This window comes from Paralichthys olivaceus, chromosome 18, assembly GCF_024713975.1.
Source record: "Paralichthys olivaceus isolate ysfri-2021 chromosome 18, ASM2471397v2, whole genome shotgun sequence".
In the NCBI taxonomy this organism is placed as follows: Eukaryota; Metazoa; Chordata; class Actinopteri; order Pleuronectiformes; family Paralichthyidae; genus Paralichthys; species Paralichthys olivaceus.
Window position 1 is genome coordinate 20,384,231 of NC_091110.1, and position 13,180 is coordinate 20,397,410.

A 13,180-nucleotide genomic window follows, 5' to 3' on the forward strand; every position below is an offset into this window, starting at 1 on the left:
CAGAACAACCATCACGTGGACAACATCAGTGCCAAGATGTCGGCTCTGCGAGGAAAAGTGTCGGAGCTGGAGAGAGCAGCAGCACAGAGGAAGTCTAAGCTGGATGAAAACTCTGCCTTCCTGCAGTTCAACTGGAAGGCCGACGTGGTCGAGTCCTGGATCGGTACGAATAATTACTAATGAGCTTATTTCAGACATAACTCCAGAGAATGTGATAGCTGGTACTGCAGCCGGCCACCAGGGGGAGACACCATGGCCTCACTTCTGGGAGCCAATGTGTCGTCCGTCTTTATTCCCAGTCTGTGGTTCTGCCATGAATTCAGACGCAGGTGTGACTCTGCTCAGACGAGGCAGAACTCTGTGTTTTTATCTGAAGCTGTTGATGTTTCAGGTGAGAAAGAAAACAGCTTGAAGACAGACGACTACGGCAGAGACCTGTCTTCTGTGCAGACTCTGCTCACCAAGCAGGTTCGTCCCTCCTCTCAAACCGAATTTCATCCTTTGTACCGCGTCACTCTCTGCGAACAAGTTTGTTTTTCTGCGTCTGTCTGCAGGAGACATTCGACGCCGGCCTCCAGGCCTTCCAGCAGGAGGGCATCACTAACATCACAGCTCTGAAGGACCAGCTGCTGGCCGCCGAGCACGTCCAATCAAAAGCCATCGAAGCTCGTCATCTCGCCTTGATGAAGCGCTGGAACCAGCTGCTGTCCAACTCAGCCGCTCGCAAGAAGAAGCTTCTCGAGGCTCAGGAACATTTCAGAAAGGTACAGAGGACACACCTGAAGATAAATCGCAGCTGAAGTTCCAAAAAAACTTTCGTTAACATTCGACCTGTTTTTTTTTTTTCCTCCACAGGTCGAAGACTTGTTCCTCACATTCGCCAAGAAGGCGTCGGCCTTCAACAGCTGGTTTGAGAACGCAGAGGAGGATCTGACCGACCCGGTGAGGTGCAACTCTCTGGAGGAGATCCGGGCGCTGCGTGAGGCCCACGAGGCGTTCCGCTCCTCGCTGAGCTCGGCTCAGGCTGACTTTAACCAGCTGGCTGAGCTGGACCAGCAGATCAAGAGCTACCAGGTGGTGTCCAACCCCTACACCTGGTTCACCATGGAGGCTCTGGAGGAGACGTGGAGGAACCTGCAGAAGATCATCAAGGTCTCATGAAAATATTCTAAAAACCAAACTCAGCTTTAGATTCATGTAAATTATGAACAAACCTGTTCATGTGTCTGTTTTCTCTCACGTAGGAGCGAGAGCTGGAGCTGCAGAAGGAGCAGAGGCGACAGGAGGAGAACGACAAGTTGCGTCAGGAGTTTGCTCAGCACGCCAACGCCTTCCACCAGTGGCTGCAGGAGACGAGGTAGAGGGCGTCACACAGATGTCAGGTCGTCTCATGCAGTTTAGATTGAAGAGATCGGAGAAGTTTGTTTGCACATAGAGAATCTCCAGAACATTTCAGGAACATGTCCAGACATCAGGTCTGAGGACAGTTTCAGAGACTGTGAGGTGGTTGTTGTTGTTGTTGTTGTGGTTGTTGTTGCCTCATGTTGATAATGTGTATTCTCTCTCTCTCTCTCTCCCTCTCTCTCCCTCTCTCTCCCTCTCCTCTGCTCTGCTGGTGTTCGGGATAACGTTGCTCAACAGGACGTATCTGCTGGACGGGTTAGTATCACTTCCTCTCGTTCACAGTTCTGAGTGTGTGTGTGTGTGTGTGTGTGTGTGTGTGTGGATGTTGTTAAAAACCACATGTTCCTCCTTCTCCTGTGTGTGATACATTATCTGTTGTCCTCTCTGGCCCTCCCTCCTCCCTCCCCCCTCCTCCCCCCCTCTCTCTGATAGCATAGCGTATCGACGGGTTATCTGTGTCTATCAGTACCAAGTAGCTGATGATCTTTCTGGAAGGTTCAAGCTTTGCTCTGTGTTCGTTTGCTTTCCCTGACCCACGCTGTGTGAGAGCTGCGACCTCGTGCACCTCCATCTAAACACAGTGTTGAGTTCAGTGTGTTCACTAACACACACCTCAGAGTGAACTCACTGGGTTCCCCTGGTTTCTCCTTCAGGAGGGAAACTGCACTAAGGGCCTGTCCCCTTCGCTCCTCCACTTCCCTGATGATGTTGAAGTGTTTGATTTTCTATCTCGACCTCATGTGGCTCTGTCTGGAGGGGACACGCCCCTCCGAGGGTCACTTCACATCTAGTGGTAGGGCCGAGGGAGCGGAATCGGGACAGGCCCAAAATCACACGTTTCGTTTTAATGCAGCTTTTAGAGATTTAGTCTCGTTGTGGTTTATTTTACTGCACGTGTTCATGTTCGTGTTCATCACGTACTAATGATCCGCTGGAGTTTCCTCCTGTGAGCAGCAGCTCTGTCCTCGCATGGTTTGGTCACATCGGTTTATTTCCAGTCGCAGATAAAACAACACAACACGTTAACATGTGATGTGAATTTATCACAACAAAGAACGTTTAATCACAGTTCGTCAGTTCAACACGAAGCCTCTGACCTGAACTTCAATGAAGCGAATCCACTTTTATTTTATGAGAAACAGAATCATTTCACAGTGTAGCAGTGAAGGAGGAGTTACAGACGACTAAATAAATAAATAACAAGTCAGATAAGTTCAAAAATATAAAAGAATAAACTTCAAACAATGAATAGATTCGAAGTGTTGGCTTCACTGCACCGAAGATAGATTAACTCGATCCATGAAACCAGGAAGGATGAACTCAAAGTTTTCCAACTTCACTCTGACACAAAGTGTTCGTGCTCAGCAGCCGACCTCTGTCGTAGAGGTTTGTCTTGCTAACAGTGTGCGTCAGAGTGAGTGCAGTCGTTTTCCAGATGTGCTGCTTCTGCTCTCACATCAGTTTGTGTTGACGTCAGGTCGTGTATGGTGGAAGAGTCTGGAACGCTGGAGTCGCAGCTGGAGGCCACCAAGGTAATAAATCATGAGTAACGTAACGCTGCTGCCGGATGTTTGAGCTGAAGCTAGAGCTGAAGGGTTGTGTTGATGTTCGTGTAGCGCAAACATCAGGAGATCCGGGCGATGCGCAGTCAGCTAAAGAAGATCGAGGATTTGGGTGCAGCGATGGAGGAAGCGCTGATCTTGGACAACAAGTACACGGAGCACAGCACAGTGGGTCTGGCTCAGCAGTGGGACCAACTGGACCAACTGGGAATGAGGATGCAACACAACCTGGAGCAGCAGATACAGGCCAGGTACACGCCAACAACACGGTCACTGATCGCCGGAGACACACGTCTACATAAAGCTCACGTCCGTCCCTCTGTCTTTCAGAAACACCACAGGAGTGACCGAGGAGGCTCTGAAGGAGTTCAGCATGATGTTCAAGTACGTGGCGCTGACCTGCTGCCGTCCTGACGTGTTTCTGTGTCTGACTGAATCCTCACGGTCTCACGTCTCTTCACAGGCACTTCGACAAAGAGAAGTCCGGTCGTCTGAACCACCAGGAGTTCAAGTCGTGTCTGCGCTCGCTGGGCTACGACCTGCCCATGGTGGAAGAGGGAGAGCCTGATCCTGAGTTCGAGGCCATACTCGACACCGTGGATCCAAACAGGTCTGACTCCAGCAAACACAGTCAAACAAACGCACCCGCAGAGCGTTAATTATCTTTAACGTGTCCTCAGACTCCTCTACCCACAGTGTAGAGTCGCTGCGTCAGAATCTGTGTTTATAATGAAACTGAATAAACAGATGAAAATACGGACATTTGTTCATATTTTGCATTAAAATCTGTTTATTTTCTTCATTCACGTTTTAGATATTTGGTTTTATTCGTGTTTATGGTTAAACTGTTAAATATCAAACTTCAATTTCAAATGTTCATCGTAAGAGTTTGATAACAACAAAGTGTTGTTTATATTTCCACCTGGACGACAATCCATAAAAGTCTGACTGATGATAACGTGTAATCAGCCTGAACGTGTAACAAACTACTGCACCGACACTTTCCAGACTAAAGTATGTGTTGTGTGTGTGTGTGTGTGTGTGTGTGTGTGTGCAGGGACGGGAACGTGTCGTTGCAGGAGTACATGGCGTTCATGATCAGCCGCGAGACAGAGAATGTGAAGTCCAGTGAGGAGATCGAGAGCGCGTTCCGAGCTCTGAGCACCGAGAACAAACCCTACGTCACTAAAGAAGAGTTGTATCAGGTGAGTGGAGCTCGCTGCTCCATCTCTGGATCTTCTGTCAGTGTCACAGCTCAGCGCTCTAACTTCCTCCTCTTCCTCCTCTTCCTCCTCCAGAACCTGAGCAAGGAGCAGGCCGACTACTGCCTCTCACACATGAAGCCCTACCTCGACAGCAAGGGCCGCGAGCTGCCGTCAGCTTTCGACTTTGTGGAATTCACCCGCTCGCTCTTCGTCAACTGATCCCTCACCCGCCAGTGACCAATCGGGACGCGTTTTCCCAAACACACACACGCTTCAACACGAACACAGCTGAAACTGCATGATTGTGGCACGAGGAATCCTCACTGATAACAACCGTCTGTATTTATCTCGCTCTAACGTTGTGCTTCTCATGATAGCATAGTGACTGTCTGCATTTGAATGTGATTGTTTTAGCTGTTTTAGCTCTCAATGAATTTAAGAACCTAATAGTAAGAATAATATAACAACAACCTGACCACTGCAGTGTGCTTTAATAAACGCTACTGGTTACAACTGGAAACTGCTGCTTTTTATTTCACTCCCACACTCGACACCATCACAGGAGCAGGAAACTGTCCGGACGTTAGTCACTCAGCCACCTGGTTGGCGATCTGCTCCAGCTGGCTGCTCTCTCTCGGGCTCTGCTCCGACAGGTCGGCGCTCAGCTGCCAAACGCCGACCGTCCCGTCCGTGTTTCCCACGGCCATCAGGTGAGGGTTCTGAGCGTTGAAGGCCAGACTCGTAGCAGCGTGTCCGGCTCCTCCCTGCTCGATGGTGGCCGCTGGTCTGAGAGATCTGCGGCCCAGGTCAAATATCTGCACTTTACCTGAGACAGAGGAGAGGACGTCTGAGTGACAGCGGTCTGAGTGACAGCGGTCTGAGTGACAGCGGTCTGAGGTCGTAAGAAATCTACGAGTTCATCTCAAAGTTAGGTGTTTAGAGGTCTTAGAGTTGAACCTTTTCATAAAACTCAAACGTGCAGGTTTGTATTAATGAATGGAACCAGATCATGTCATTCTTTATCTTCATTATGATGAAGTAACTTCCTTTATCTTAACTCTCACAGGTTTTAAACAGTCTGAATTTTAGTGAGTTAAATTAAATCAGACACACACACACACACACACAGGTTTGATGCTGCACCTTGTCCTGTGGCTGCGGCGAACACCAGCGGTCTGGTCGGAGACCACTGCACCTGAAACACGTAGGAGTCGGAGACCCTGAGCGAGAGGAGCGGGTTGACCTGCAGCAGCGAGTGGACGTGGGCCAGACCGTCCGTCCCCGCGCTCACAAACAAGTTCCTGCAGAGAACACGACACAGGAAGTCACCACGACTCAGCTGCAACATAATCTCTGATCACTTCTGCGCGTGGTCTGTATGTGGCGCTGTCACCTGTGAAAAGGGGAGCAGTGTATGGAGTGGACGGGGCCGCTGCAGGGCCGGAAGGAGAAGACGGCCGGGGCCCTCGGGGTCACGCTCTGACCCTCGGAGGAGACGGCGGCTGGCGTCGTGGAGGAGAAGGAGCAGCGGAGCAGGAGGCCGCCCTCGGAGCCGACCAGGAAGGTGTCGGAGTCCCAGGGAGAGAGAGCCAGGGAGGTGACGCCCACAGTGCTGCTGCCCCGAGTCTGACAGAGAAACAGCCATTCTGTCGGTGGGAGCTTTTATTTTGAAAACACAGTGGTCTGTTACCATCGCTGGGCTTTTATTCTGAACTGCTGGAGTTCCTCTGGGCTCCGGTCCCTCTCTCACCTTGACTCTGTGAGGGACCTGCTGACGCACGAAGGCGAAGGCGGCGTCCAGGACAAACCGGCCCTGGTCAGAGTCCAACGTCCACAGCAGCACTCGTCCTCCTGAACCGGCACTGAGGACACCGAAGTCTCCTCTCTTCTGCAGGGACACCCAGGACACCTACACACACACACACACACAGTAAATAAAGATGGACGACATGACAGCTCACAAAAAGTGAAGCCAAATGGTCTTGACCGCCCCCTGGTGGCTGGCTGCAGTAAAGGTCATAAACCCCTCCTCCATGTCAGCAGATGGGACATGAACCGAACAAACATTGGGAACAGGGTGAGACGACATGATTGACAGCTGTCACTCACTCCTGATTGGTTGAGGCCTAGTTGACGTGTCAGTTACCTGATAGACAGGTTCTCTGTGACTCTCTGCTGACGTCCCCGTCAGAGCCACAACTGGGTCCTGAGTCCGACTGGTGTCCCAGACGACCACCTCTCCACTGTACAGACCGCCTGCACACACACACACACACAGACACTCTACATCAGTCTGTCCTCAGCTTGTGATGTGAGAGCACAGACGGACAGATGGACGGTGGGGTACCTGCCAGGAGGGCGGGCCTGTCGGGGTGACAGCACAGAGCAGTGACTCCAGTGGGAACATCTATGACCAGATCAGCCTGTCGGGGGTTCAGACCTCGACGATCCAGGTTCCACGAGCAGACGTAGGAGCTCTCTGTGCTCCAGCCTCCATCGTCCATCCTGTCCACAGAGGAAGACAGGTGTCTCACAACAGAGTGTCAGGCTGAGGGGGGGGGGGGGACATGGTGTGGACGACTGAGGAGGTGCTTCAGGAGTGTTTGAGGAGAAGAGGAGCTCCCTACAACACGTCATGTCTCCTTTAAACCAGTTTGAAATCAGATGTTTGGGTTTGAACGTACCGACCGTATCCACAGACAACGACTGAGCCTGTGCAGCTCCAGGACACGCAGGTCACGTGCAGACCTGTCTCCTGGGCGACCGGATGTTGGAGTAGGTGAAGACGTGAAACCTGCAAACACGGAAGAGCAGCGTCACGCACACACCGTCAGTGCCCAGAGGATGAGTCCCCGCCTCCCGGTCGGTCGGTGCCGCTCACCAGCTGTCTGTGCTCCGCCCAGTTCACCTGGAACCCGTCGAACGCGTGACTCCTGCTGTTCCGGAGCAGCTCCCCGACGACCAGCTCCTCCACCCGCTGCAGGAAGGCCCCGAGGCCGGGGGGCTCCGGGTGCTCCGGGGCTTCAGGGGGCGGCTGACGGAGCTGCTCTGGTTCTGTCTGAGAGGAGCTGCTGCTCGTGGACACGCTCTGGATCTCTGCCTCACATCTGGACACAGCTGGAGTCTGACAGCCTCTCTGAGACACAACGACATTTAAATCACGTGGAACAACAGAGAGCTAACAGTTAGCCCTGCAGCTGGCTAACAGTTAGCCCTGCAGCTGGCTAACTGTTAGCCCTGCAGCTGGCTAACAGTTAGCCCTGCAGCTAACTAACAGTTAGCCCTGCAGCTGGCTAACAGTTAGCCCTGCAGCTAGCAGCAGAGCATTAGCTGACCGAGGATAAAAACAAACCGTGTCTCGGTGACTCTCGTGTTTCTTCCTCCAAACGGACTCAACCGTCACTGAGTCCGAAGCTTCGTCTGAAAACATGGCGACAGCAAATCCTCCATCGATTCTTCAGCGTGAAGATAAAGTTCTGACGCGCTTCATCCCCGTTTAAAGATATGCTAAGCTAGGCTAAGCTGAACTCAGAGAGAACTAAACCTGAACTAAAGTCAGAATTTAACTCAGATAAGTTAACCTGAACTAAACTAACCTGAACTGAACCTGAACTGAACTGAATCTCGGTTAAACTTCGCACGAAGCCATTTTCTCTAAAGCGTCTGTTACCATGGATACGCACAGGACTTCCGGTCAGGGACCGCCTCCTGTTGGCGGGAGAAGGACATGACAGGTATTTGATCCGGTGCCTGTGAAACTTGAAATAATAATTTTTAATAAATGATTCATTTTATTTATATTGTACTTCAGCATTTTATTATTATTCACCATTATTGTTATTATTCACACCATTTGTCTTGTGCAGAGGTGAAGTGCTCTCTCTATATTTCATAATAATATATTTGATCTATTTTGGACTTTGAGCTTCAGCAGTGTGAGAAAAGACGAATGAAACTTTAATGAATCTCGAACTGAGCTTATACATTAATACTTATTTATATTTCCTTGTGTTTAAATTGGAACTTTTCCACCATTCGACTGAAACGTTCTTAGAGCAACACATCATCGGAACATTTGGTGAGTGTGTTTGTGAACCGATCAACAGATGAATGTTAAATCAAACTTGAGTTAGAAACCGGCTCCTTCACTCAGTGTGAACACATGAATCATCCTGAGAAGACGACGGCAGGAGAAACAAACTCCAAACATCATGTACACATTTATTTATTGTAACAAATCAACTGGTACACTTAATTTAACGTGAACAGGTTTCCAGTGGAACAGGAGAAACGCCGCAGACTCCACAGAAATCGTTTTTCTCTCCCATCTCAAAATGTTACGCCGAGACCCAAAATTAGACTTCAGTTTGTTTTTTTTATAAAAAATGTACATTTCAAACTTTGTTGTGGCTGCCTGAAAAACAAGATCATGAAAATTTATTTAACAGAAGTCCAGAGTCGGTGTCAAAACCTGCGCTGCCCCACCACACCTCTTAAACTGTGCATAATTCACCGTCTGACCAACATACATGAACATCCCAAAAAACATTTACAACAGTTGGAAAGAAACAAGCTGGTGCGTTCGATCAGTTCCATTAGAACAATAAGTCACAAAGGAAAATGCAACTTCTAATAAGCCTCAGTCCTCCACCACTGGATATATTATAATATACATTTATATATAAAAGTGGCTAAGGATGCTATGATTGAGTTATCACTGCACCATGGCTTATTTTTATTGAACTCACAACTTCAACAGAAACTGTAATTTCCTATCTTACAGAAAAAATTGCTATTGTACGTATTTGAAATCTACGTAGGATGACGTGCAGAATGCTACAAATTTTTTTTATTCTTTTCCATGTCTTTGGGAGATGAATAGAAACCATGATCCCCGTTCACACCTGGTGTTTAACGTCAATCCTGAGAGATACGAGTCAACGGGGAGCGCTGCGAGATCGTCCGTTCACACCTTAATGTGTCTCTGCGACCACGTGATGTCACTTCCTGCTCAAGATGCAAATAAACATGTACATTATTTGTGTTAGCTAAGACCGTCTGTTGATTTTACCGAGTCCGGGTTTCCAGATGTGTCCGTCAACGTGTTTGTGTGTTTGAGAAAACATCAGAAATCATGTTGATGTTGTGCAACAATTCAACGTCTGGTCACCAAGTGAACGTGAGTGAACCAGAACTCGTCAGCGTTCACGATGTGGTTTGAGAGATCTCGCTACGCATCGACGTCGAGTGGGTTCACACCTGAACTTGGAGCTTAGCACACGATCAGATCTGTCAGGATGGATGTACGTGCCGGGTGTGAACAGGTTCAATGACAGAGCCACCCCGCTGCGACCCGTGTAGACCTGCCGTGTTCAGACCTTCAGACATGATTATATGATGGACAGGTCGTGGCTGCGGAGGAAGAGGACGGACAGCCTGACAACACACAGCAAAGAAAAAAAAGAGGCTGCTTGGTTTTTTTTGTTGTTTGTTTTTTTACAAACCCCCCCCCCCCCCCAAAACAAAAGAGTTTGTTCCAACGGGTTAGAGGATGATCACAGACGGAGGGAAAGAGTCGAAAAGCTGTTAGAAACGTTTAATCGTCATCGCCATCGTCCTGAAATTAAGAGGAAGAGCAGTTAGTCGCAGCGACCTCTAGAGGACAAGAAGTTGTGTGACGTGTTTCAGAAGCTGTTCTTACCTCTCCATCTTCTCCATCACCATCTTCATCCTCATCTTCACCTTCCTCCTCCTCCCCCTCGTCAATGTCTTCCAGACCCTCTTCATCGTCGTCATCATCGCCGTCACCTTCCTCGTCTTCCATGTCCGGGACCTTGGGAACATTAAAAGTTAAAATCTGATTCTGCTCATCATCACCACGTCGACAGTTAACTACCACCCTGCTGCCTCGGATCCTCTGAGCCTGAGCACAGATGTGTTCTGTGTCCGAACGCCTCATGAAAGAGAAGCGATGATCCTACCAGGTAGTACTGCAGAGGGTTCGGCCAGATGTCGTCCTTGATCACTTCTCCCAGCTCATCGGCGCCGGCGTCCGAGTGGTCGGTGAACCAGGTGAAGAAGCTCTCTGGCTCCTCGTGCTGCCTTTTCTTTCCCGCTTTGTTTGGCGTCTGACCTGCACGCTTCGTCAGGTCCTGAGGGAGAAGACGTGTTCGTTACGACTGGAAGTTATGAAGCTATCGAGGAAAAGACAATAGAAATTGAACCATTGTTGCTCAGACACAACTGAAGAAAAGCTCAAGTACACACGTCTGTTCGAACGATCACAAATAAAAACCACAACATTTCACACGTTCCTTCTTGTGGCAGAAAGTTGAGGCCTCTGTCCTCATCATGTCGTACGCTCATGATGACGTCGCTACGCTTCAAAACACTAGAGATTAAAAACATCCTCGTATAATTATGAACAGAAAAACACAAACCAACCTTTCCAGCTTTCCATTTAATTTCAGATGACTTGGAAACGGGGTCTCCGCTCTCGTTCACGTTAAACTCTTTGGAGAGGGCTTTGTTCTCGAAGTACGGGTTCTCATCGAAATACTGCAGGAAAATACAAAACATTTCTGTGTCACACCTGCAGCAGAACGAGAGCGGTCAGACACAGACACACAGTGAACACGACAAACTCACAAAATCTATTCTGTATCCAGACTTTATGTCCTCAAACTCGGTGACCTCCACCCTCGACAGGTAGTGAAGCGCTTCCTCGTCCTCCTCGCCGAGAAGAGCTGAAACTACACGTCACAAAATACACAGCAACTTACTTAACACTTCAGATCATAAAGCAGATCAATAAATACACTGACCACAAGTACACACGACAAATAAATAACACTAAACAACGGTTTACCTTGTGGGTGGTTGACGAATGTTGTGACCCAGAAGTTGGGGATTTTGGCTATGAGCTCTGATCGCTTCTGAAAGTATGGCTGGCGTAGTTTGTTGAATTGCTGCTCTACTTTTAAAATTTCTTCACTAGCCTGTTCGTTCAGTCTGCAAAGAGATAAACACAATGAGAAGACAGCCACACTCACACTCACACACTCACAGACACACACACTCACAGACACTCACAGACAGACAGACACACACACACACAGACAGACACACACACTCACAGACACACACACACACACACACTCACAGACACTCACAGACAGACAGACACACACACACTTGTCATTACCAATAAAAAATGGAACTGAACTAACTCACCTGTCAATTTCATTCTGAACTTCATCGATGTGTTCGATCGCTTCCTGTTGCTCTTTTTCTGAAAGGAGAAGAAAACTTTTTTAATTGACGCTTTCAAAATAAAAGCTTCAGGACACATGTACACACTCAATACAACAAATACGGCTTCCCCCACTTACTAATGTAACCATGGTTACTGTCAGCCGAGGGCTTACAACATTATACTCTACACAATAAATACTTTATTGATTCTACGTCTTCTACTACTTAGATATTTCACACTGAGAACAACAGAATTTAATGTCTATTCAGATTCTGATATGAAAACATTTTACAGAATAATCCATCCAGAAAAGCATTTATATTTTCATATATAAATAAATATATATATTTATTTGTTTGGTTGTACAGTTTGTGTTTATAAAGTTAATAGTAAAACATCAAACCATAATTACATTTCTGTCATAAGAGATTAATAACGACATTTAGGAATTAATGACGACTTTTGAAGTTATGCAATAGATTCAATGTGTTGTTACGTCATTATCACTGTTTGTAAAAACTGAGATAATTTATTTTAATTGATTTCTGTTGTAGGATCACTTAAACACTAGTTTGTGATTTAAACTGATTAAGATCATGTGTTAGATCTCAGACTTTCTGTGTGTGTGTGAGTGTGTGTGAGTGTCAGTGTGTGTGAGTGTGTGTCAGTGTGGGGGGGGCTCAGACCTCAGCCTCCTGCAGCTTCCTGTTGCAGTGAGGCGGCCTGGTTTGAATGAAACTCTGCAGTTTCTCATGTTCTCAGATTAAACCTCGTCGAGCTTCTTCACTCGTGCACACTCGAACATTCACCCCCCCCACACACACACACGCACACACACACGCACACACACACGCACGTGCTGTCCCGGACTCTGTTTACACGCAGCTCCATCGACTGACTCGCACAAAGCGCAGCTCGCACGCGTGCTTGTGAGACGCTGAGCGGCTGATGTGAGCGCGGCTCGGCCTCTCCGGGCTGGAGGCGGGCGCGATGCTAACGTGCTACCGCGGCTCGTCGGTGCAGACTCGAACACGAACCGTGCGACATGTGGACGTGAAGCTAACAGCACAAAGCAAACACTGGCCTGTTAGCCACAGGGAGCTAACAGCTAACCCACAACGCTGGCTTCAGTTAGCTCCTGTTAGCATGCTACCTCTGCAGCAGCTGCTGCTTCTACGTCAGTCAGGTGGAGAATATGAATCTTAGTGTTTGTGCGCAGCTCTCGGTGGTTTTCTGTGAACTACGGAGGAAATAACAACACGACGGTAAACAAATGAAAATGGCGTAGAGAGGATAACCGCCATTCTTTAACGTTACCGGAGGTCTCGTCCGCTCCGTCGTGGTTTGAATTCTCCTTCCGGCTGACTTTCGCCGATGAGGCCGACATGTTCAGGTTCTCCGCGTCTCTTTAGACCCGCTGCGTGTCCCGGGGGAGTTTAGCTCTTCTCTGCACGATGAAAGTTTCTTCCACCTTCTACAGTGCGTGAGTCCGAACGCACGATCAGGAGGAACCCGCACAGCTCTGCTTGTTTCTCTCCGAGAACCAGGTCCGTCAACACGTTCACTGTGCTCTGCTGCCTCCAGGCGGCGGGAGGGCGACACTACAGTTTACATGACAGGGGCCATAAAGGAGCTGAACTTACACAGTTATCTGTTTATATGTATTTATATAACATGTATGTATTTATATAACATGTATGTATTTATATAAAATGTATGTATACAACACATGTATGTATTTATATAAAATGTAT

General features: G+C 48.3%; 3 protein-coding genes across 10 annotated transcripts in view; 1 reads left to right on the plus strand and 2 right to left on the minus strand.

Annotated features, from left to right (window-relative positions):
• The window catches only part of sptan1 (spectrin alpha, non-erythrocytic 1), a 26,768-nt gene extending 22,077 nt beyond the window's left edge, over positions 1 to 4,691 (plus strand). For all 7 annotated transcript variants that reach the window (XM_069513316.1, XM_069513310.1, XM_069513311.1 and 4 more), the window contains 12 exons: positions 4 to 163; positions 392 to 468; positions 555 to 764; positions 856 to 1,152; positions 1,245 to 1,357; positions 1,642 to 1,659; positions 2,882 to 2,936; positions 3,021 to 3,217; positions 3,297 to 3,350; positions 3,430 to 3,576; positions 4,024 to 4,171; positions 4,265 to 4,691. In XM_069513316.1, the coding sequence (XP_069369417.1) occupies positions 4 to 163; positions 392 to 468; positions 555 to 764; positions 856 to 1,152; positions 1,245 to 1,357; positions 1,642 to 1,659; positions 2,882 to 2,936; positions 3,021 to 3,217; positions 3,297 to 3,350; positions 3,430 to 3,576; positions 4,024 to 4,171; positions 4,265 to 4,390 (1,602 nt within the window). In that variant the 3' untranslated portion in view covers positions 4,391 to 4,691. The remainder of the gene's footprint in view (positions 1 to 3; positions 164 to 391; positions 469 to 554; positions 765 to 855; positions 1,153 to 1,244; positions 1,358 to 1,641; positions 1,660 to 2,881; positions 2,937 to 3,020; positions 3,218 to 3,296; positions 3,351 to 3,429; positions 3,577 to 4,023; positions 4,172 to 4,264) is intronic.
• Positions 4,644 to 7,835, minus strand: dync2i2 (dynein 2 intermediate chain 2). 2 transcript variants are annotated; one of them, XM_069513328.1, is made up of 9 exons: positions 7,524 to 7,835; positions 7,053 to 7,307; positions 6,856 to 6,965; positions 6,519 to 6,676; positions 6,318 to 6,427; positions 5,922 to 6,080; positions 5,565 to 5,797; positions 5,315 to 5,472; positions 4,644 to 4,997 (listed from the first exon to the last, which is right to left on the minus strand). In XM_069513328.1, the coding sequence occupies exons 1-9, from the start codon at positions 7,599 to 7,601 to the stop codon at positions 4,759 to 4,761; spliced, it is 1,500 nt and encodes a 499-aa protein (XP_069369429.1). In that variant the 5' UTR covers positions 7,602 to 7,835; the 3' UTR covers positions 4,644 to 4,758. The 2 variants fall into 2 exon arrangements, with proteins under 2 accessions (XP_069369429.1, XP_069369428.1); XM_069513327.1 differs by having other exon boundaries at positions 5,565 to 5,830; positions 7,524 to 7,728.
• Positions 7,836 to 8,380: 545 nt separating this feature from the next.
• Positions 8,381 to 12,983, minus strand: setb (SET nuclear proto-oncogene b). The gene is made up of 8 exons (XM_069513331.1): positions 12,744 to 12,983; positions 11,405 to 11,462; positions 11,040 to 11,182; positions 10,820 to 10,923; positions 10,616 to 10,729; positions 10,153 to 10,323; positions 9,873 to 10,004; positions 8,381 to 9,788 (listed from the first exon to the last, which is right to left on the minus strand). The coding sequence occupies exons 1-8, from the start codon at positions 12,811 to 12,813 to the stop codon at positions 9,768 to 9,770; spliced, it is 813 nt and encodes a 270-aa protein (XP_069369432.1). The 5' UTR covers positions 12,814 to 12,983; the 3' UTR covers positions 8,381 to 9,767.
• Positions 12,984 to 13,180: the final 197 nt, after the last annotated feature.

Excerpts from the sequence above, each read along its gene's own strand:
- dync2i2 (XM_069513327.1), bottom strand. The coding sequence starts at position 7,601 with ATGTTTTCAGACGAAGCTTCGGACTCAGTGACGGTTGAGTCCGTTTGG. Across the intron at positions 6,966-7,052 it reads GGGCGGAGCACAGACAGCTG|GTTTCACGTCTTCACCTACT; the intron begins GTGAGCGGCACC and ends CCGTGTTTGCAG. Across the intron at positions 5,473-5,564 it reads CACTGCTCCCCTTTTCACAG|GAACTTGTTTGTGAGCGCGG; the intron begins GTGACAGCGCCA and ends TGTTCTCTGCAG.
- setb (XM_069513331.1), bottom strand. The coding sequence starts at position 12,813 with ATGTCGGCCTCATCGGCGAAAGTCAGCCGGAAGGAGAATTCAAACCAC. Across the intron at positions 10,324-10,615 it reads TTAAATGGAAAGCTGGAAAG|GACCTGACGAAGCGTGCAGG; the intron begins GTTGGTTTGTGT and ends CTTCTCCCTCAG. Across the intron at positions 9,789-9,872 it reads GTGATGGAGAAGATGGAGAG|GACGATGGCGATGACGATTA; the intron begins GTAAGAACAGCT and ends TCTTAATTTCAG.